Source organism: Dermacentor variabilis, chromosome 3, assembly GCF_050947875.1.
Source record: "Dermacentor variabilis isolate Ectoservices chromosome 3, ASM5094787v1, whole genome shotgun sequence".
Classification (NCBI taxonomy): Eukaryota; Metazoa; Arthropoda; class Arachnida; order Ixodida; family Ixodidae; genus Dermacentor; species Dermacentor variabilis.
The window spans coordinates 74,589,184-74,611,835 of NC_134570.1; the positions used below are offsets into that span (position 1 = coordinate 74,589,184).

The window sequence follows — 22,652 nt, forward strand, 5'->3', positions numbered from 1 at the left end:
AGTTGACTAACGGTGTGTCTAGTACGTGCGTCATTGTACACGTCATGTCGCAGCCATCAGTGTATAAAATTAAAAACAATAATGTCCAATCGAACGCCGCTGAGCTGAGCGGTCCTTCCAGTTAAGAACTCCTCGCGCGCAAGCGAGCGCGCTGCGACTCTTGGCGCGTTCTATGTACCGCTACCCCCGACGGCACAATCGTGTCCGCGGACAGAAAAGAAATGCGCAAGCATTACGTATTAACCAGGTGGTGCTGAGCGGTCGTGCGCTGGTGTGTTTGGTATAACTGCGAGAAGGACCCTGAAAGAATCGCGAAACAGAGAAACGCGGTTTCAACACCGAACTGGTAAGTGAGACCTGCACGAGACGACGTAGAAAAGACGGGTAGAATCGCGAAACAGAGAAACGCGGTTTCAACACCGAACTGGTAAGTGAGACCTGCACGAGACGACGTAGAAAAGACGGGTAGAAGCAATGTTCACTCGTATTATAGAGAGCCCGCAGCGGACGTGGACGTGGGGTGAAATGACGAGGGAGATGTACGAAATGAAGGAAATGAAGGAAATGCGTGCAGCTTTCCCTGAAATGTCGGTATCGGTAGGCGTCGGCACGGCGTCGTTCGTCTTTTTTGTTGCGTTTGGCAGCGTGTTGCTGTAGTTCCCCATTCTGCGCAACGTCGTTTATTTGTTTCTAGCGTAATCTGTATTCACGCTGATACTCTGCATTCCTGCGTTTCAGTTCGTCTTCTCTAAGCGGCTGCGGTTGTCTTGGCACCATAACGGTAAATGCGACCTGAGCACTTCGGCAACACGAACTGCTGAGGAAGGCGGCGAAACGCTAACTGAGGAGGCAAGCAAACTACTGCAGGTGGCGGCGCCAGGTGCGCTGATGACGTTCCGATCCGAAGCCGCGGCTGCTCCACAGTTCTGGTGCGCGCATGCCTGGCTGTACACTTCACGTAGTCACAAAGACGTGCTCGTGCCACTGCTCGGGCGAACGTCGTCGTCTTCTTCCCAAGCTGGCTGGCTCTATCTTGAAAGCGATCGTTTGATGCGGAGGATGAAAGGACGGACAGTTTTCTCGTTGGGTTACCATAGAAATGCTTACGCATTTAAAACTACGAGCAAAAACTTTCATCAGCAATAGCTCATACCCCCCTAACGAAGAAAAAAATTCACCATGGAGAACGACATGTAGAAAACTGTGATTATCAATTGCACGTACCCGCGGAAGCAATTGCTCATACCCCCGTAAGCAAGCAAAAAAATGCAATGGCTCATTGTAAGGACACATTGTATGTACCTAACTGCGCCCAGATCGGACATCGAGTGTTTCGTGCGAATGCATTTCTCGGCACTGGCAAGTGACCGCACCACACCGGCCATCATTGTCGGTGATTTTATCGCTGACATTGCCAAGTAAAAAAAAACTGGTGGTTTGTCCAGTTCGTCGCCGATGAACGTCGCCACTCGGCCAACAACCACACATGGAATGTGTGTTGACCTCACGTTGACAAAGAACGTTTCTGTGGTTAAAACTGAAAATTTAGCCGTATATCACAGTGACCACAAAGCAGTGGGGACGATTGTTACAAAATAAAATGTTTGCCAAAGTTTACTGTTTCTCTCGTCACTGTATCGTAGGGGACGGTCCCCCCCCATAGCTTCGCTGTCCAACCACCTTCACAAGATGGAATGGGTCCTGATTATTATTTATTTATTTATTTTTGACTTATCGAAGTGCATCTAGAATGCAAGCGAGAGCTTGCGCGGACAAAGAACGCGCGAAAAGAAGACATCTCACCAAAGTTACACTATAATGTTTTTGCATTCCTGCATGTGAGCAGTCTTAAGTGTATCTGCCGTATTTAAAAACTAGAGCTGTTCGTAAGAGCAGAAGCCAGTTGATTATCGTGTCGAACATGGCATTAGCTGATTCGATTGACCAATGGCAAACAGCACTTAAAGAAACAAAAGGATTTCTGGATCATTAGTCCCCAGAGCCTCATGCAGGAAATTACAGCAACACGCCCACATGTACGCACACACACAAAGCACACCCAGTGAGTAATCGCATTCGGTTCGGCGAGGTTCTACAAGTTTAGCGCGGCCATTCGTGATTTCATTATTTTCGGCCCTGATTCACGTTTAGCATATATGTAATGACGCTACAGACCAGATTAGTTTATTCTTTTTGGTTTATTCCTCTTCGTTTTTTTTTATAGTCGCACTACGAGAGCACTATATGAGGCGCCCGTCGGGGTCACAGTGGGAAAGACGACGACGACTATGTAGGCGCGCGGCAGCATAGGCGAAAGGCGGTGACTGGCCCTATGGGCGGCTTTATTTCGACGCCATTGGCGCAGTTGGGCTTGATATCGGCAGAGGACGATCGTCCGGACTCCTCGGTTCCACCTACCACCAGGTCGAGGGTCATGCAGATGAATCATGTAAGTGTTCGCTTTCAGCATTATATCATCGCAAACGAACGGAACAAATGGAATTCTTCTCTTTGGGCCGACCAAACCTCTTTGCTCACGAAGCGCGTTCTGAAGAACCGACGCTCGTGTTAAGCATCAATCCATGTAGACGCGCACGGGCAAGTGTGCAAAAAAGGCTTGTTAAGAGAACAGACATTTGGGCAAGTTACACTTCAGCTTATGTAAAGCGCAAGTAGGCACAGCTAGCTCACTTGTCTTCATTTCCGTCCGTGTGTTCCTGTGTGTGTGTGTACATAAGATGAACGCTTGGTAAGCTGGACCGTGGATGCACTGGAATGCTAGCACTGTTCTCGCTTTCCAGCGTGGCCGTAGCTGAGCCCATTGAGAAAGTGTCCAGGATAGAACTACAAAAAGCGTAACATGGCAACGCAGCAGGCCTTGGAGCACCCTTGCTCTGTCCCCTCCCTGTAGTGTCATGCAAGTTCATTTCGAAATGCGTAGCTTACGAGAAAAGCACGATTGCGTAGCGGAGACGACAGTGACTTGTATGTAGGTTTCCAAGATTTTGCTAGTTCATGTTTTAAAAGATCGCCCTATCTGGCAGGGAGTCGTCAGTGTAATTGACTGTTGTAATGTAACGCAGTATGTCCGCCGCAATAGGGGGGCGTGCACGGGCACAGTGTGCGCTGATCAACTCGGACGCTATGCGTGCGGAGCGCGATGTGGTCAACCCTTGAAATGACAGCCACGGAAGGTATTTCCGACCTATGTTAGGCGTGACGTATCCCCGCCTCTTTCAAGCTGTGCGATGCTTCACGCGTCATGAAGGGCGCGGATGGCGCTGCAAGTGCTTCCAACATAAAAGTATGTCTCAAACGGCAGCCGTGATCAAATTTTCAGCACGGCATCTAATGGAATAGAGGCGGCGCCGAAACTACAATAAAATTACGCCGTATGTCTTGGCTACCTTATGTTCATTGCTTAACCTAAAGCTAAGCCTGACCTCTCTACGTTCCTTTGCATCTTATGCACCGCAAGCTTGGCATTTTAATTTAAAGAAGTTACCACCGCTTGCTATGGGAACAATGACCCAGTGATGCTAACGAGCTTATTTTCAATAGTAAGGACACTGGACACGCATTCGTTCTTTCGGCGCCGTCGAGCGGCCGTGGTAGTGGCGGCACATGTGCGGCTCCCACGTGGACGATCGCAACACCTTCAGCGACGAGCAGTTTGTTTGGCTGCAGAAACCACTAAGAGGACGCACCGTCATGCTCCGCGCAATCCGCTCTGCCGGAGCCAGGGCAGCGTGCTCTAGTTTCCACTGCTGACATGAGCGTTGTGCGTCACGCACATTCGCGTTCCGGCTGGACAGCTGTGTGCGTACGTACATACCACACTGTATTGCTTACGCTAGTCTGAGAGCAAGGGGTAGTAAATGTCAAGCTAAATGTATCTAACCGTATCCTTGAGAGCTGACAAACACCGGCGGTCTTCCAGCGGTCTCATCTCCTGCACCTCAGAGCTGACGTGCGTAATGCAATGTAGACATATACAGTTCCTCTGGATAACTCCTCTGGGTAACGCCTAACCATCTTTCTTTAAAAAAGAGGCTTTGACTTTTTTTTTTTCCAGATCCTAAGACGAGCCCGTGTTCAATCGCACTTGCTGTATCCGATAAGCAGGAAATGTCAGCATATCAGTTAATCGCGACGGTATCATGCCTTGCAGACGTAACTTGCGCTTCCAGTGAACTTTGTGCGCGTGCGCTACTTTTGCTGAACCCGTTGCTTCGCGCCGTTATCAGGCACTGACCGGCCGGCCAGTCAACGCTGGCGCGGTACTGCGAATGTAAACTGTAGTGTTCTACGTAGATGTGCAAGTTGGCTTTCCTGCAGTGAGTTTTTGGAGCTCACGGACGAACCAGCGTGACATAGAAGGCTTCGCTTTAAAATGCATCGGAAGGATAGTGGGGAAGTAGCAGCGCTGCTTTATAGTCGAGCCCATGACAACAGAATGACACTTGCGGAGCTCTCAGTTCAGCACCACTGCCTGTTACTGCGAGACTCGAAAAGATGACGCAGAACACCCTTTAAGCTGTCTTACTCGTTTAGCAGAGCCGGCTTCAACAAATTGAGCATTGGTGAGCTTGGAAACACAGTATAGACCAGGCTATCGCATGCAAAGCATGCAAAGCAAAGCATCTCTCTTACCGTCTTCAAAATATAAAAACTCACTTAAAACTACATATTCTTAGTTTGCATCCAGAATTTATTCCTTCTCATTTGGACCACGCTGGCGTACGCTTAAGCTGTGCTAAAGGCCCTATTTTTCTTTAGGATACACGTGGTAGCAAGACGCGCACAAGAATACGCGTCGTCATTCGCTCGAGAAGCTCGTCCTCGTCCGGTAAGTTTCCAACTTTAATTTTTCCTGCCTATATTCTGTGAGCAATCTTCAAAAGAAACTTCGATGAACAAAGTTTTCTTTTCGCTTGTTATTGCACGCCGAGTGTACATTACACGGACTCTAGCTCTGGTTTAGTTCGTATACGTACCTATAATTTCCTGTGCCATGCTATATGCCTTTTCGTGAACTTGACGTAGAAATTAAGGGAGTTATTCGAAGAAATGGTAAAACAAGTTAATTAGTCAAGGTGTGGAGTGAATCGGATCCCTTGAAAAAGCTCGAAATTTGTGCTACGTCAGCCTATATTCAATTGAGTAATTTCTGAAATGGTTCTTGCTAAAATTACTAGAAGGAACTCTGGCGTTAGTATGCATGAGAGCTCCAAGCATGGCGACTCAGCCAACATGAGGATGACTGCTAGTTAATGTCTAAAACTTGTCCTTATGGCTTCACACGGCTTTGTGGATTGCAAGCGGGTTATTTTCAACACTGCCCTATAAATTGAACAGTTATCAATAATAACGCATGAGTGAAGGGGCTTATTGCATTGCAGTGTTTATGAAATCATGACTGCTTGATTCAGAGAGAAAAGTCTGAGTTTCGCCCGAAAGGTGAAGCACCAATTGCGATAGCAAATTCGTAAACATCTATACAACGTAAATATAATAGTTTTATCGACCGTACAAACTTGTAAACATTCGCTTACTAACTAACAAGCACAGTGCCACGCACGCACAGGTAAACATAACACATCTCGCTCGTCGACCGCGGAAACTCGCTGTCAAAACTCTGAAGTGAGGAATTGCGGCAGCTGCAGCGGGTGAATTGACTTTTGTGGATCTCTCGCTTCAGCGCGTACGAAACGTCGAAAGGAACGCGCATGGGAAGCTACCGGCTCTACGCGCACTCTGCAATCATCGCAGATGGCTTTGAAGATGAGGCCCATGCAGGCGCGCACTTTAGCCGCGTCACAGATAACCGTTCAAGATACGGTGCCCGCATGGCCGCGGCGTAAGCAGCGGCCGCCGTAGAAGCCTCCCTTACCTCACCTCCTCCCCCCCGTACCTCGCACTCGACAGAAGAGGCGCACGCGATATTGAGCCGCGTTCACTGGCTCACCTTCGCAATCTTTTACTCATGCATAGAGCATACGGCGATGATTTTATCGCCCTTGGATTTTGTACAGAACCTCACAGCGGCGACGACGGCGACGCTAACGGTGACGGCATAAATTCTCCTGGAGTGCGCATATAATTGCAATAATAGACCGCAATCACCAACTTAACCAGAATATTTGAAGCCTCAAGCATGAAGATTAGACATATAGCCATGTACTGTCATTTTCATAGAAGCACCCGAGTTCCTTCTAGTAAGTTTCGTAGGAAACTATTTCTTAACACCGCTGCAAGAGCGTTGACGGCCGCGCATGGCAACGCCCTGAATGGGGAGACGCAAAGGGAAGCGTCCTAAAAGGTGGTGAGAAAATTCGCTCAGCAGTTTCTGGCTCCCTCCAAGGGCCAAAAGTGTTCAATCTGTGCGTTGTGCCGCATTACTATAACCTTTCTCTATACTGCGTCTGTAATTGTAAGCTCTATAGATTAGCACTTTATAGTCACAAGAACTAGCCAGAATAGTGATGTTTACTCCTTTCTTTCACATCTTAAGGACATATCATATCTGTTCGCGATAACCATGCACGAAGTCTTTTCCGGTAACTGAAACAATTTCCGCATTTCGTGCGTGCATTTCATATTTGCGAAGTCAATAAGAGACTATTGTCTCTTATTGACTTCGTTTTCTTATTGACGGGTTTTCGAGATCGTTGCTTTTCTTTTTCTTTTTAGGCGAAAGATGTAAAAAAGTGACATAAGTAAATTTTCAGCACGCATAATCAATTTGTCTAAATGGAAGAAGGATAACTCGCAGACTCGACGATGACAGGTCCACCTAACTCAATGCCGGCTTGCACTTAAAGGCCCCACCTGATATTGATTCAAAATTCAAACGTCATTCAAGTTGGCTGACCCATATTTTGGTTGGCTCAGCCATGCTCTCCGACCTACTCCTACCACTAAACTTGGCTAAGCCTAGTCAAACAAAGAGGGATCAGAAAACTTAAGCTTCGTCTTTAAAGCTCGTTATATTTTTTATTGCCGGTAATTAAATCTTTGACAACGCAAGATCTTGGCTGCTATGCAGGTATTCAGTGGTTCTCAGTGTTGTTCGTGCGCTCAGCCCCATATTGCTTCTTTCTTTCTGTAGACACTACCATGTCAAGCGAAAGCTCCCAATCATCTGAGTCCTTACCGGTGAGATTCGTTTCCTCTATTTTGCAGAGTGCCATCAAAATATGTTTTCGCACTTCAGCGCAAAATGTTATCCGTTTCTACCCAAAACGCCTTATACGAAGCACTTGTATCGGCTGTTGCTACGCCGAGGGCCCAGCAGTTGTGGGAGACGGACGCATTATAATGTAGTTTACTGCGCGTGGCATATCATTTACAGACTGGGCGAACCTGATAATACCTTCGGTCTTGCTATCGGGTGACGAAAGCAGCAACGGCTGACTTTTTTTTTCTCACGTTGACGTTCCCCCACCGCTTCACGCTGTGTCTAGATCCACGGCCCTGAAAGCGAAATTATGTGACTGAGAGTGTGAAACTTGTCAGTATTTCGGAACAGAAGTACTCCGGGAGAATCAAACAAGGTGAAGTTGTGTTAAAATACGATTTCTTTTTCATTTCAAATATAAATATTACTACATTCGCTATGAAAGAAACATACATCAAAAAGAATTTTGTTATTTAGGCGTTTGATTACCCCAATTATTCGCAATGCTAGTATTCGCCAAAGCGCATAAATCATCTTTGCAAGCGTATTTTGCGTAGCTTCCATCGACTTTTTTTTTTAAATACAAATACTTCAACTTGAATACCCCCTATATGCCGCGCGGTGGCTTAGTGGCTATGACTTGTCGCTGCTAAGAACGACGTCGCGTGTCATATCACCGGCCGCAATGGCCACATTTGCATTCAGGTGAAAGACGCAAAAAACGGTCGCGTACATGGACTTGGTGCTCGTTAGTGAACCGCCAATTAATTATAAGTCTCGCACTACGATGTTCATCATAATCTGGTCGTGGTTCTGGCATGGAAAACTCTAGAATTTAGTTTACATACGCACATCTTACCTATATATTATTAGATTTATGCAAGTGCATACACATAAGCATGCTCCCTAATCTTTTCATTCTTAGCGACATTTACACGCGGCATCTGCCACACATTTTTTTGACATCCCAGTGCTACCTCTAAACTGAAAACGTAAATTATAATCCGCCGGACTGTGACACGAAACTATAAAGTACTTACGGGCTTCTGCAGAACGTATTTGCCATATTCAAGGTCTTTGTGCTTCGAGCTGGCAATCAATTTCGGCCGAGTGCTGCTATCTTCCAGGCTCCCCTTAGTTCAGATGGCACAGCGGCCGCCCCGAAAAGGTGCCGGTCGCGGTTTCGATCTCCTGAATCGGGACGAATTTTTCGACCTCGAAGGTTCCTTTCAGGCAAACCCGAATTGGTTTCCTTTGCAGATTCGTGCCACCCTCAGGTGAACAATCTTTTCCCATCAAATTTGTTTTGTACGTCTTTACATGACTGTGCGCATAAACCACTGTTTACTTACAGCATCTATTGCACTAATGAAGCCACTTCCAATTCGCGTAAACATTTTTTTATTAATTTCGGCGTACCCGCTTCAAACGTTTTGGAGCCACTGCAAATAACATCTATCATCGAGACCACTGGGCAAATTATTGCTCCGCGGCGGGTGCTCAGAATTCCAGAATAGCGAGTCAAACTGTACTACACTCAGACTCCGAAACTTTAAGGCAACAGAGTTCTCCAGTGCAATAATTGGGCGATGCTTGGATACTGCGATGTGCAAGGCGGCTTTAAATATTCTGTACATTGTACACTGTACACGTATACGTACGCTCCGGGAACATTTCTGGTATCCTTGCTACTGTAAGTGCATGTCCAGTATTAAGCTGCAATTTCGACAGTTCTCGCATTGTCCGGTGGTGTTTGTTCGGCCAAACAAAGTTCGTTCTGATTCCCTCCCCTGCCCCAAGAATTTTCAAGTCACGGCAAAAGCAACGGATGATTTTATTTCCCAAATAAATCGTTGTGTTCAACATCACCATAACTGCACAGTTTGTTACATGAGAGACGTCGTACTGGAGGGCTATGGTTGCCGAAACCACCGGAAACCGTTGGCTGTCAAAACCGGCCATCCACCGGGTGCAAGAGCGGGCGACCATATTGCCTTAGCCGGGGATGCGCAGGAGGTATTGTTGGTTTAAAAAGCTTTTCCAGTGTGTCGCGATAACCAATACACGATAGACAATTTAAAAATGTTGTCAGTAGTTGACAGTACAGCGTCCACCTTAATGTGCACCTCCTCCCCAGCTGTGGGGAGTGGCGGGCGAGGAGGACATCGAGGCACCCTACAAATGAGATGTGCCTTGATTTTAACACGGAAGCGGTTTTTGCTTGCGGTCTCCCACAGACTTCCGTTTCCCGGAAACCGTAATCGCACAACATAGCTCCACCCAGGACAGCACACATATCACGTGCCGACGTGCATGTATAGTCATTTGTAGTTCCCTTTCAGATGTGGTGGTTGCCGCCTCTTTTCTGTACGTAATTGCGCATCGAAATAAGAAATGCTACCCAAACATCCTAGCTGCAACAAATATAGACATTCAAACGCATCATGGCTGTAATAAACGGAATTAATTTCTTTTGCTCATTCGGTCGTTCTAAGGCGAATATCTTTCCTTTGTTCTTTCACCCGTTTTCATGCCGAAACTAGCGCCTTCGTCGTCGAGTGCTAACATGCGCCAACTATAGCCACGGACAACTATCTGTGGCAATGACGGCGACGTCATCGAATTTGGTGGCTTCTATGCGGTCACTCAAGCCGCAAAGTTTTATTGCACTTGACGACATCCCAGGTTTCGTCGTATGAAGGTGTGCTTGTTGGCCCTTTTGTGCACCTTATTAACTTATGCTCAGAGCGAACTGCAGAAAATTGTTGTTTTCCAGGTGCGTACGTGTGGTGACAGTGAAAAAGTAGAGAACTACACAAATGTATCGCTATTCACTGCGTTCGCCAAAGTTTTTACTCAGGAGCCGGCCGCGACCTCGCTCTCATCTGCACAATGTCATAGCAATGAACCACTTTGACAGTCCCTAAATGTTGTCGCAAGTGAGCCACCGGGTCGCTACGTGCTTACGGTATTTTTTGGCCCACGACCAACCTATTGCTCGCCCCAATTCCTGAACAACTGACGAAATAGACTGGAAATTCAATTTTCTCGGGACTTGAGGGCTGAGAAAAAATCTTGCGGCTTGCTTCAAATGCAGTCAAGCACATGATAAGCAGCTACTGCCTTAGAAAATTCCTACAGCTCACGCTTTCTACTTACAATGTATGGTTTGATGGAATCAATGACCTCTTATAAAGAATAATAATAAGAATAAGGAGGAGGAGAAGGAGGAGAAGAAGAAGATTGGTTTTATTTCCGTGTAGACAATGATGGGGGGAAGAGATTTAAAAACTCGAAATAGCTTTCCCAAGGATAAAAATATGCGCACTTTTTTTTTTGTAGTGGCGAGCTGTGGTTACCGTGTTTCACATTCAGTATTAGACTGAGCAATAGTGTAGATACCGATAAATATAGGCAATACGATACAAATGTGAGACACTATGTATAGTCGTCATCATAAAGAATGCTTGAGTAAATACATCTGTTCGTCCAATCACTTGCGATTGACGCCGTTGTCTCTGTCCATGCGTCTTGGCCCTTTCAGTCTGATATCGCCAGTGAGAGCGGAAGCAGCAACACTAGCCTCAGCACCTTCGGAAGCTCGTCCTTTGTTTCTTCCTCGTCTGACTCATCGTTTGGGCTAAACATCATCTCCAGTGCCAGTAAGTTAGTTGCAAGTCTCAAAGCGCACGATAAAACGGAGAGTGGTACTCGAAAGCCTTCAACTAAAGCCCCCTATGCTCCGACCGTATTGTAATTAGCATGTAACGTTGCCGAAGCTACAGAAGTAGTTGGGTCGTAGAAGTGTCACACCGCGTGTGTCGTTGTGCAGGCTTATTTCTTTCTTTCCTTTTTTTTTTTTTTATTCGGTGACGCTTTCTACAGAAGTACTACTTCATGTATTCCAACTACAACTTGTGAACGTAAGGAAAGATCAAACCGTGTGCTTCGAGTATGCGACGCACTAGGGTTTTCGTCGCGAGTGCAAGTAGAGCGATGTGGTCGCTGCTCCTAAAAAAAAGAAACGTGTCACTCCGCTTGTTCGATGGTAAATTGGTTGAGATCTGCGACGGCATTATTGTAAGAATTACGCCATTATTAGCAACACAAAAGTATAAGAATTAATATTGCGTCGAACTAGACGATGCATACCGGTACCATTCTTTCAAGTGCGCATACTGTGCCATTCTTTCCGTTGTTTCTTTCCTTTTTTCTTAGTTGTGAATGCTAGTGTGACTTAAGTTTCTCTAGCCTTCGTACCGTCTAATTACGAACTCGGTTTTAATACTGAACATACTTCTGTATTCGCAAGATGTGTAGAAAATGAAACGATGGTTGAATCAACAAAGAAAAGTTCCGACAACGGATTTCTCTGGAGTCATCGTTTCCACAACGGAACTTGTTTTCTTCAAGCCGATGGAAAGAAGCGCCCTTGCGGACGCGTTGTCCTTAGGCCTAGGCGTCCTTTATTCAGCCGCTGTTGATCATATTTCGATAAAAGTACTTAGAAAGAAGAATAGGAAAAGCTCGGTCCGGTGCAATGCTTGACCAGGGGATTTTATAATATTTTGATTTTTTTTTCATTATATTCCCACGGCGGCCGCATTTCGATGGGGGCGTAATGCGAAAACACCCGTGTACATAGATTTAGGTGCGCGTTAAACAGCCCCAGGTGGTCCAAATTTCCGTCCTCTGCAGCTCTTCGCACGTTGTTTATCCTCACGAACAATTGGTCCTCGAAATACGCGGCGGTGACATTCCCCCATTTTTTGCGGGGGCGTCGTTAGCAACACTAGGAGCTCGCTCAAATGCGCGCGCTGGAAGGAAGGGTAGCGCTGCAGCATACGAACACCCCACGTGCAAATTCATAGGCCGAAAACTATCCAATGACAATGGAGAAAGCGATGTCTAAACTCCCTATGTGTGATGTTCTGACGCGGTGGAGCCTGGGCAGCGTATAAACGCGATATCGTCGCGGGATGCCAGATGCGATGCCGTTAATACAGGCCGCGCGACCTTTACCGTATAAACGAGGAACCAAATTACTGCGCGCCCTGATTTGCCTGTCAGAACACATGTATTCGCGAAGCTGCTGCTTGGCCCAAGCGCTGACGCCCTACTGTGGTCCCAGCCAAATCCAACTATAGCCAAAGGTTCGCCGCCTGTTATAGCTGTCCTCGTCAATAAAGTAATTGGTTGCATGTAATTAGTTAGTGAAAAAAAGTTATTCAATTTCAGTGAGCGTTACCGAGTAAAACAAAAGTAATCGATCAAATACAAAAATATCGATTAATGTAATCGATTGCAAGTAATTATCTACATATAATTTGTTAATGTATATTTGTATAAATCCGTAAGGCATACCTTTCTACCTTTATGCCACTTTCGGAGGCACAGCAACCTTGTTTCTTTCCTTCCATAAATATTGCCTTTATGGAGTTCCACAGAACTGATTTTCTTATAGGTTGGAGGTGAATGAGAGCGTGAATGTGTATATAGCTGAATGCAATATGGGTTCTCCTAGTTTGGTGCCAGAGGTCACTGGTGACAGGCGCCAAGGTTATTTACGTGTCTTCGTTTTCGCGTTCTCCGCCGTCTCCTTTATGGAGTGAAATTCAGCAGAAAATAAACACATATCGGACTATTTATGTTACTGTCAAGGTCGCTAAACACGCAACATCACCCCCGGTCTGCCACGTCGTCTGTGTACCTAATACCCCACGGAATGGTAAACACATAGTGCAGTAGGTCTGTTTCCTCACTTTTAAAGTAATCACCGTGCTACCATGTTCCATTCGGTTCACAAAACCCTGGGGAACAAATGACCTATAGCACATGTGCCCTTTCATATTTATCCCACAGGCAGCAGCAGCTCCAGCAGCGTGTCTTCGGATGAGCTGGCCACAAGATCTCCTCCGCACAAGGTCCGTCTTTAACAACATTTTTTTTTTGCTAGCCTTTGCGTACTTTCATGATTCGAGCTACTCGAGATATTATATTTCTCTGCCACAACGAAGCATATGCGGATTGACAGTCGCCTTGGACTTCCTAATCCCATGCAGAGCGGTGCTTCAAACCAAACTCTTTCTAGCAAAAACTAAGCGAACAATTTCTTGTCTGGTTTTGAAATGTTTACATTGAAGACTCCAACGATAAACGCATGGGTAGTGTCATCACGGCTAACCAATCCAAACTGCGTGGTCATGAACGTCTAGATATCACACTTGGGTGTGCCTGGACATGTATACACAGTGAACCTCACAATTACATGTTTCTTTTTTGCGGCGCAGACATACAGACAGTCGGTGGCATTGTCCTCTTGCGAGACAAGGGTGTATGGTTTTACATACATTTTTTCCTCTGCATATTTGAAATCCATTCTGCTACTGAGTCCATGTGCTGTTCACAAACGATTCCAGCATACCCATCGACTTGAAACAATGCAACTTGATTGATTTATTTCATTTATTATTAGTAGTAATATTAGGGGCGGAGTACTTGAAGCCTGCTTCATCTCCGCCGTGGGTCGGCCCGGTATTGCACTGTCTCCGGGATTGGCGCCCGCTCACTTTCTTCATTTTTGACGCACGTACATGCCAATACACGGAACCCCAGCCATATACCTCTTTGCTGTAAAAGAAAATTTCCCCGGTGTTGTGTACAGAGTTCGGGGACACGATTGTAGGGCAAGTTACATTGATAAAACCGGACGCATCAAGAGACTACTAAAACACCATGAGAATGAATTGGCTTTTATATAAAGCACTGTTCCTCTTATGTCCTGACCGATCACCACAGAATTATAAGATTAATTAGAACTCAGCATCTCTCATGGTCAAAGAGAAGCATTAGTCATACCTGTTTTCTTTAGGATCAGTACACATAACAGTTCACTGCGCATGCCGCAACTGTACTGAAGGGCCCTCTCCCTGACATATATTCGAACATATGCATGCATATTTCATATTTTCCGTAGGTGTGTGTCAGGTGTTTCTGGGGCAACTAAGTAACTTTTAAAAAATTTCCGTGGTAGATAGTACATTTCTAGTCCTTGAGTTGGCCTTGTCGGAAAGGCGGGTATTAGTTGCACGAGAAATCAAAATACATATTCGTCTAATCAACAAGAATTCACTAATTACGTTTTAACTAGTTATCTGACGGTGCATATTGCAATTTACAAATTGTAATCGGTGAGCCTGTAAGGAATATTCCCTTGAAAATAATTCTTTGGGTGGCATCATCTTCGAGAAATGCGCCATCAAACTTGCAGTAAAAATGCAGTGTCGTACCCACTTACGTTTTTAAAAAAGAAAAGACATTTTAAGCACAATACCATTTTACTCATTGAAGCACTAAAGTAACAGAACTGCCAAAGTATTTCTTCGCAAATATCGAGAATTATTACCCCGAAACTGGTGTCATCCTGAGAATTGGTTTCAATGGAATCTGCCTTGCGAGCTCCCTGGCTACCATTTGTAGATTGCGGCCTGTGCCGTGAAGTAATCAGTTACAAACTTAATCAATAAATGTTGGTAATTATTCGATTATGCATTTCGATTTCGCGCGCAAATAGTCTCCGCCTGTTTGAGCAATACAGCTCAAGGATTAGAATTGTGCCATTCACCTTACACGATTATTAAAAAATTATTTAAATGTTCGCCGAAACACTGTATATCCGCTGCTCATATCCATTTTGTTTTGTAATCAAAGCAACTGTATGGCACCGATTATGTTTCATTGTGAATTGGCTTTATCCTGCTATACAGACTTATTCGGTTTCTCTGGGCTCATTAGCCCCCAGCTAATTATCTTTCATTAAGCCGTCTGCAACTTCAATGCTTATAACGACTCTATAGAGACCAAATTTTATAATAGGCTAAGGGAGCCTTCGTTAAAAAATATCGCTTACACAACGTGCTTTGACGGACAAGAGAGAGAGAATAACTTTATTGAATTGGGGAAAGGGGTATAGGGAACTAGGAGCTTGATGGGTGGCGCCCCAAGTCCAGGGCTCCACTGGCTTCTGCCTCTAGCCGAACGTGACCAAGAAGAGCCTTCTGTGCCTTCGGGTCTGAGCTGGCGAGTTGTGCCTCCCATTGCTCCAGTGTGTTGGCTAGATTATACCTAACTAAGCAGGCATTTAAATTCGGCGGTCCATTTTGACATCCGCATGAGATGTGGAGGTATTCAGAAACCTGGATTGGGAAGAATTGGGGATAATAGTTAATGAAGAATACCTTAGTAACTTGCGATTCGCTGATGATATTGCCTTGCTTAGTAACTCAGGGGACCAATTGCAATGCATGCTCACTGACCTGGAGAGGCAAAGCACAAGGGTGGGTCTAAATATTAATCTGCAGAAAACTAAAGTAATGATTAACAGTCTCGGAAGAGAACAGCAGGTTACGATAGGTAGCGAGGCACTGGAAGTGCTAAGGGAATACATCTACTTAGGACAGGTAGCGATTGCGGATCCGGATCATGAGACTGAAATAAACAGAAGAATAAGAATGGGCTGGGGTGCGCTTGGCAGGCATTCTCGGATCATGAACAGTAGGTTGCCATTATCCCTCAAGAGAAAAGTGTATAACCAGCTGTGTCTTACCAGTACTCACATACGGGGCAGAAACCTGGAGGCTTACGAAAAGGGTTCTACTTAAATTTAGGACGACGCAACGAGCTATGGAAAGAAGAATGATAAGTGTAAAGTTAAGGGATAAGAAAAGAGCAGATTGGGTGAGGGAACAAACGAGAGTTAATGGCATCTTAGTGGAAATCAAGAAATAGAAATGGGGCATGGGCAGGACATGTAATGACGAGGGAAGATAACGGATGGTCATTAAGGGTTACAGACTGGATTCCAAGGGAAGGGAAGCGTAGCAGGGGGCGGCAGAAAGTTAGGTGGGCCGATGAGATTAAGAAGTTTGCAGGGACGACATGGCCGCAATCGACATCACCGGAGTAGTTAGAGAAGTATGGGAGATGCCTTTGCCCTGCAGTGGGCGTAACCATGATGATGATGATGATGACGATGATGATGTGGTACAAAGACGGTGGCGAGTCGCTACACAACGGACTGGCACGCCCGTACATCGTTGGGAAAATTTTGCTCAATCTTAATAAATTTGGGTAGACCCCCGTTTGAGTCCTGCGGAGATCTGCAAGTATCCTGACGTCGCTCAAAGCTCTGTTAAGCAACGTTGCCCTTTACTTGTAGTGGCCACGTGGTGTTGGGCTGCTCAGCGCAAGCTCGCGGGTTCAAATCCCGACCGCGGCAGCTGCATTCCGGCGGGAGCGGAATGCAAACACGCTTTTATGTGATGCGTTTGGTGCACGTTAAAGAGCCCCGGGTGGTAAAAATTAATCCGAATCACCTCTACTCCGGTGGTTCTCATAACCCTCTCCACAGCTTCGCAACATTATACCTCACAATTGTTTCCCGTGTTAACTTCAGTAAAGCCTGATTTCCCTGTTCATGGTTTCGCATTATGAGCCGTTGCTGGGGTCTTCAATGATCGTCGACGATGTGGCGCTCGCGTTAGAATTTTTTCGTAGCTGCAGGGCGGCCGGCAGTCGTCGTCGGTGTTTATATGCACGGTTCGGCGTAATATATCTCGAGCCAATGGTAACTGGGTAAATACAGCATGTCAAATGGGGTGATACGTACGTGCTCACGCATGCGCAGATCGTGCGCGTTGCACTTCTATGGCTTCTTCTAACACGTCTATTGCTCTCCTTCTAGCGCCCGCGGCGTAGGTGGTTGTTCAGGTCTCACCGTTGGAAATCCTCTCGCCCCGTAGGCACTGACGAGCGTGCAGGTGAGAAACTGCAATGCGCGTCATTTTCGAGACATTTCAGGAATTCACAAACGGACTTTTCAGACGTTGGCTTACTAATATCTTCCAACTACACACATAAATTGCAAACTAACTCGTGAAGAAACTATTCTTGCATAAAAAGCTGCTTAACTCATGATTTTCTTTTGAGTTGTCTGTCTTGGTTTCGCTCGTCTACATTCTGAAGTTTTGCAGTTGGAATTTATTACTATTAAATTGTGCAGTCCCATGTATATATATAAGTGTATGTGTGTCTCTGCTCTACATAAGCGACAGCTCTAGCTCAAGATCTGCTCCGATTTTTCGAAGTTGAAAATGAAGCGCAAAATATTAAATACTAAAAACCCTTTGTTTTCATATGTATTCAGATAGGAACTCCCGATCTAAAGCTTTCTCTTAAATATAATCCACTCTACCCTACCTGCATGCATCATCTTCTACACCTAACTGTCTGTTGGCTCAATGGCTCTGGCGTTCTGGTTCCGACCACGAGTTTGCAGGCCGCTTGTCTTCGTGGCCGCGTCTTTCGCATTTAGGCGGAGGCAAAGTGCAAGAAAATAACCAAAATCAGCGGTGATTTAACGGCAAATGGGAGAGAAACGCGTTAGCATTATGTCGCATCTCCCGGATCTACGATTTAGATCACGTTCACAACGTGGCAAAGTGTTATTCAGGAGCAGACCCACTGCCGCCTCAAATCTGGCAGTCTTGATGTCATTAGGCAGTATACGAGCATTTTTTTTTCTTTTTTAGCCACGTGCCTGCACTCCTAAGTTCACGTGTTACGTAACGCCATCGGGCAAGACAAGCTTTTTCCACATCCGCACATCATGGCTCCTGGGGGCGCTGGCTAACACTACCAGAACTAGACTTAGTAAACATAAATACCCAAGTTAGTGGATGAATTGATAGCCGTTGCAGTAGTTCAACGCACGCGAAGTACGTATATTGTGAATTCGGCTCCCACCGGCGACAAGTCATGTATGTATGTATGTATGTATGTATGTATGTATGTATGTATGTATGTATGTATGTATGTATGTATGTATGTATGTATGTATGTATGTATGTATGTATGTAGGCCCAAGCCCGGCCGAAACATCAGCGAAGTCCTGTTATTTTTCCTACATGCTTCTATTCTTCGAACTAGTCCTGTGCCGGAACCTGTGATTCTATGCTGCAACGATATATATACATATATATATATATATATATATATATATATCATAGGGAGCCATGCAACACTGACACCAAGGACAATATAGGAGAAATTACTTGTGCTTAATAAATGAAATAAAGAAAGGATAAATTAATGGAAATTACAGTGAATGAAAATACAACTTGCCGCAGGGGGGGGAACGATCCCACAACCTTCGCATTTAGCGTGCGATGCTCTACCAATCGAGCTACCGCGGTTCCGTTTCCCCATCCACTTTTTTGGGTGTTTGTTTCCTAGTAGAACTCTGGGAGTGTCAGGCAGCGCCACCACTCACAGACCTCAGGACGTCAGAAAGCTGAGCTAGTTGGTAAGGATTCATTATGCAAAAAAGAGGTGAGGTGTGAGGTGTTGTCCACTTCTGTACTCTTCTGTCCTGTTTGCACGCCTCACAGATATCTGCGGCGGATGTGGAACATCCTTTCTTCCGCAGGCGTCACTAGAACGTGATCTTTTCTGGGTGAGGGCGACCGGTGAATAAACCCACATGTGCTAGCTGAAGGCATCAATGTTGCCAGATTCGAGATCCTCGCAGGTGGGATCGTTCCCCACCAGCGGCAAGTTGTTTTTTCATTCAATTTAGTTTCCAATAATTTATCGAGTCTTTATTCATTTATTAAACACACTTCCCTCTATGTTGTCCTTGGTGTCAGTGTTTGTTGGCTACTTATGATATGACTTATAAAAATCGGGCTATTCGGTTAACCACCCTTTCTTCTCGTTATATATATATATATATATATATGGATATATATAAACGAGAAGAAAGGGGTTCCCCGAGGGGCCCGATTTTTTATTAGTCATATCATAAGAAGCCAACAAACACTGACACCAAGGACAACATGGGGGAAATTACTTGTGCTTAATAAATGATATGAAGAAACGATAAATTAATGGAAATTAAAGTGGATGAAGAAACAACTTGCCGCAGGTGGGAACCGAACCCACAACCTTCGTATTTCGCGTGACTTTGCATTTCGCGTGATATGACTAATAAAAATCGGGCCCCTCGGTTAACCCCCTTTCTTCTCGTTTATTACATAACGAGGGTCTCGAATCCGGCAACATTGATGCCTTCAGGTAGCATATGTGGGTTTATTGACCAGTTGCCTTCACCCAAAAAAGATCACGTTCTCGTGACGCCTGCGGCAAGAAGGACGTTCCACGTCCGCCGCTAAGGTCTGTGAGTAGTGGCGCTGGCTAACACTCCCTTGGTTCTACTAGGACACATAAATACCCAGGAAAGTGGATGGGGAAACAGCGCCGCGGTAGCTCAATTGGTAGAGCATCGCACGCGAAATGCGAAGGTTGTGGGTTCGGTTCCCACCTGCGGCAAGTTGTTTCTTCATCCACTTTAATTTCCATTAATTTATCGTTTCTTCATTTCATTTATTAAGCACAAGTAATTTCCCCTTGTTGTCCTTGGTTTCAGTGTTTGTTGGCTTCTTATAATATGACAGTATATATATATATATATATATATATATATATATATATATATATATATATATGTGCTGAGAGAGCACGGCAGAAGCAGCGAGCGAATTGACCTATATAATAAGCGGCGACCTACAAATAAGCGGCGACAGCAGAGCGCACATGAAGCGATTAGCCCTCAGTGCACCTAGACTCCGTACTCGTCGCAGATCCCTTTGAAGATAGGGCCCCGGCGGTTGAGCGCGGCCGCGCTATATGCAGCTGCCGCCGAAGCAGAACGTCCCCCCTCTGCCCTCTCCTCGGTGCCTTGCGCGCCATGGTAAACGGCGCGCTTCCTCCCCGCTTTCCTTCCTTGTGCGCGTAATATGGAGCCAGCTTCGTCAGCTCACCCTCACAAGCTTTCACTCACGCATACAGCATAGAGCATAAGTCCAAGGGCGATATATCGCCCTTGGACTTTATGCGGAACATTATGGCAACGCCGACAGCAGGAACGCGCGGGGAGTGTCCATATATTTGTTGTCTCAATAAAATTATATTGTGTAACCTTTGGAAACAATATTCCCTTGAGGTTTCAGGAGGCAAACGCGGCTCCCTTGCCTCTGTGCTCCTTTAAACTAGATTTACTTTGACGCGCACATGTGACAGCGCGCTTTCCTTTGAAGTGAAGAATCTTTGGTTCATAGCGCTTTGGAAGTGCTTGTGTTACATGTGCATTAAGTCGATTGAAGTGGAGGACTGTGATGCTTTCCTGAAAAAACAACCTTTTTCATAGCCCCAGGACAAGTATTTCTAAGCGTCTTCAAAGCGGTTCGTGACGCCAACATGATGGCATCAATACTTAATTTTTAAATATTTCGAAGCCCTTCTGCGGCTTGGCGCTCACTTACAGATTACAACCACGGGTTCCAAAGTAAAAGTTTCTTGAAACTTGAACGCTCTTCTATACTAACGCGCTTATATACTAATATTTTTGTGTTGTGTGCTAAATGAGCAAGTGTCCGACGCTGCCTTTGTAAGTCGTCTACTCTTCCCAAACAACTGTTTACAAATCGATGCCTCCTTTCTGTACCTTCAGATGGTGAAGAGGCTGGCGCGAGTGGTGAAACAAGTGCTCCCGGCACCAGCGCCGATCTGCTGTCGAAGCTTCGCGAGATGGAAGAGGCTTTGACCTGCGCTATCTGCATGAACCGGCGCCGTAACATGGCGTTCATGTGCGGCCACGGATCTTGCAGCAGATGTGCAGCCCAGATCGACATCTGTCACATCTGCCGACGGCCAATTGACAAAAAGATCAGGCTTCATTAGGCCCTTAGATTGTACCAACTCGCCCAACTTTCCATCATTTTTCATTTGGCTCGCCTTCGTGCTGGAGCGGCATAATTAAAATTCCTTTCCTCGTACATGCTTGTTTATATTTCTTTTCTTTAATTTGCTATGATTACAACTCTTTTGTGACAATGTACGTTCGACTAATTCGCGCGGAGCGTGTCGGGAACAGTTCGCATTGCGAAAGTCGAGCATAACGCCTAGTTTAATACAGGGTAGCCCAGCAGCCCGGACTGGCCGCCATTGTAATATGAACCTGGCAACGTTTAACACTAGAACGTTATCTAGTGAGGCGAGTCGCAGTGCTATTGTAAGAATTAGAGGGCAGTAAATGGGATATAATAGGGCTCAGTGAAGCTAGGAGGCCAAAAGAATCGTATACAGTGCTAAAAAGCGGACACGTCCTGTGCTACCGGGGCTTAGCGGAGACACGAGAACTAGGAGTCGGATTTCTGATTAAGAATATAGCTGGTAACATACAGAAATTCTATAGCATTAACGAGAGGGTGGCAGGTCTTGTTGTGAAACTTAATAAGAGGTACAAAATGAAGGTTGTGCAGGTCTACGCCCCTACATCCAGTCATGATGACCAGGAAGTCGAAAGCTTCTATGAAGACGTGGAATCGGCGATGGGTAGAGTGAAAACGAAATACACTATACTAATGGGCGACTTTAATGCCAAGGTAGGCAAGAAGCAGGCGGGAGACAAAGGAGTGGGGGAATATGGCATAGGCACTAGGAATAGCAGGGGAGAGTATTAGTAGAGTTTGCGGAACAGAATAATATGCGGATAATGAATACCTTCTTCCGCAAGCGGGATAGCCGAAAGTGGACGTGGAGGAGCCCGAACGGCGAGACTAGAAATGAAATAGACTTCATACTCTGCGCTAACCCCGGTATCATAGAAGATGTGGATGTGCTCAACAAGGTGCGCTGCAGTGACTATAGGATGGTAAGAACTCGAATTAGCCTACACCTGAGGAGGGAACGGAAGAAACTGGTGCATAAGAAGCCGATCAATGAGTTAGCGGTAAGAGGGAAAATAGAGGAATTCCAGATCAAGCTACAGAATAGGTATTCGGCTTTAACTCAGGAAGAGGACCTTAAGCCTGTTTCACATGATGCGATTTTCGTCGCACCGGAAGTGCGATTTCCGTCGTTTGCGATGAAAATCGCAGTCGCAGTGCCGACCCCCCGATTTTCGGCTGCGACCAACCGGTTGGTCGCACAGTCGCACCGTCGCACCGATCGCTGCGATTTTCCGTCGAAATTGCGCGGAGAGCTGTCAACGGAGCTATTTCGCCGGTTTGTTTTGGAAAATGGCGTCTCGCACGACAAGTGCAATGCGCGGAGACGTGGATTGTCGAATTCGGTACGTACGCGAAGGGAGAATAAAAACTTGTACCGCAGATTGCATTCTCCGATTGCTATGCGTTTGTTGACACGCTACACAGCAAATGAAGCGCATTTTCACGTTTGCTTCGTACGCCTTTGCGAGTTGTCAGTGCTAGGAGGTGTTCGATCCCCAGCAGAAGACGAGGTCGTTACAATTTTCTTTTGTTGAGTAGCATGCAAAAATCGCGCTTACGGAGCAGCTTGAATTATTTTAACCTCGGCAAGGGCAAATGACAAGACAGCAAAGTATCCGAAGTTT

General features: G+C 45.8%; 1 protein-coding gene across 1 annotated transcript; it reads left to right on the forward strand.

Moving 5' to 3' along the window:
• Nucleotides 1-2,240: 2,240 nt before the first annotated feature.
• LOC142573992 (uncharacterized) lies at nt 2,241-21,072 on the forward strand. The gene is made up of 7 exons (XM_075683192.1): nt 2,241-2,449; nt 4,780-4,849; nt 7,112-7,158; nt 10,725-10,842; nt 13,043-13,104; nt 16,923-16,998; nt 20,748-21,072. The coding sequence occupies exons 1-7, from the start codon at nt 2,333-2,335 to the stop codon at nt 20,975-20,977; spliced, it is 720 nt and encodes a 239-aa protein (XP_075539307.1). The 5' UTR covers nt 2,241-2,332; the 3' UTR covers nt 20,978-21,072.
• The last annotated feature ends 1,580 nt before the right edge of the window (nt 21,073-22,652 follow it).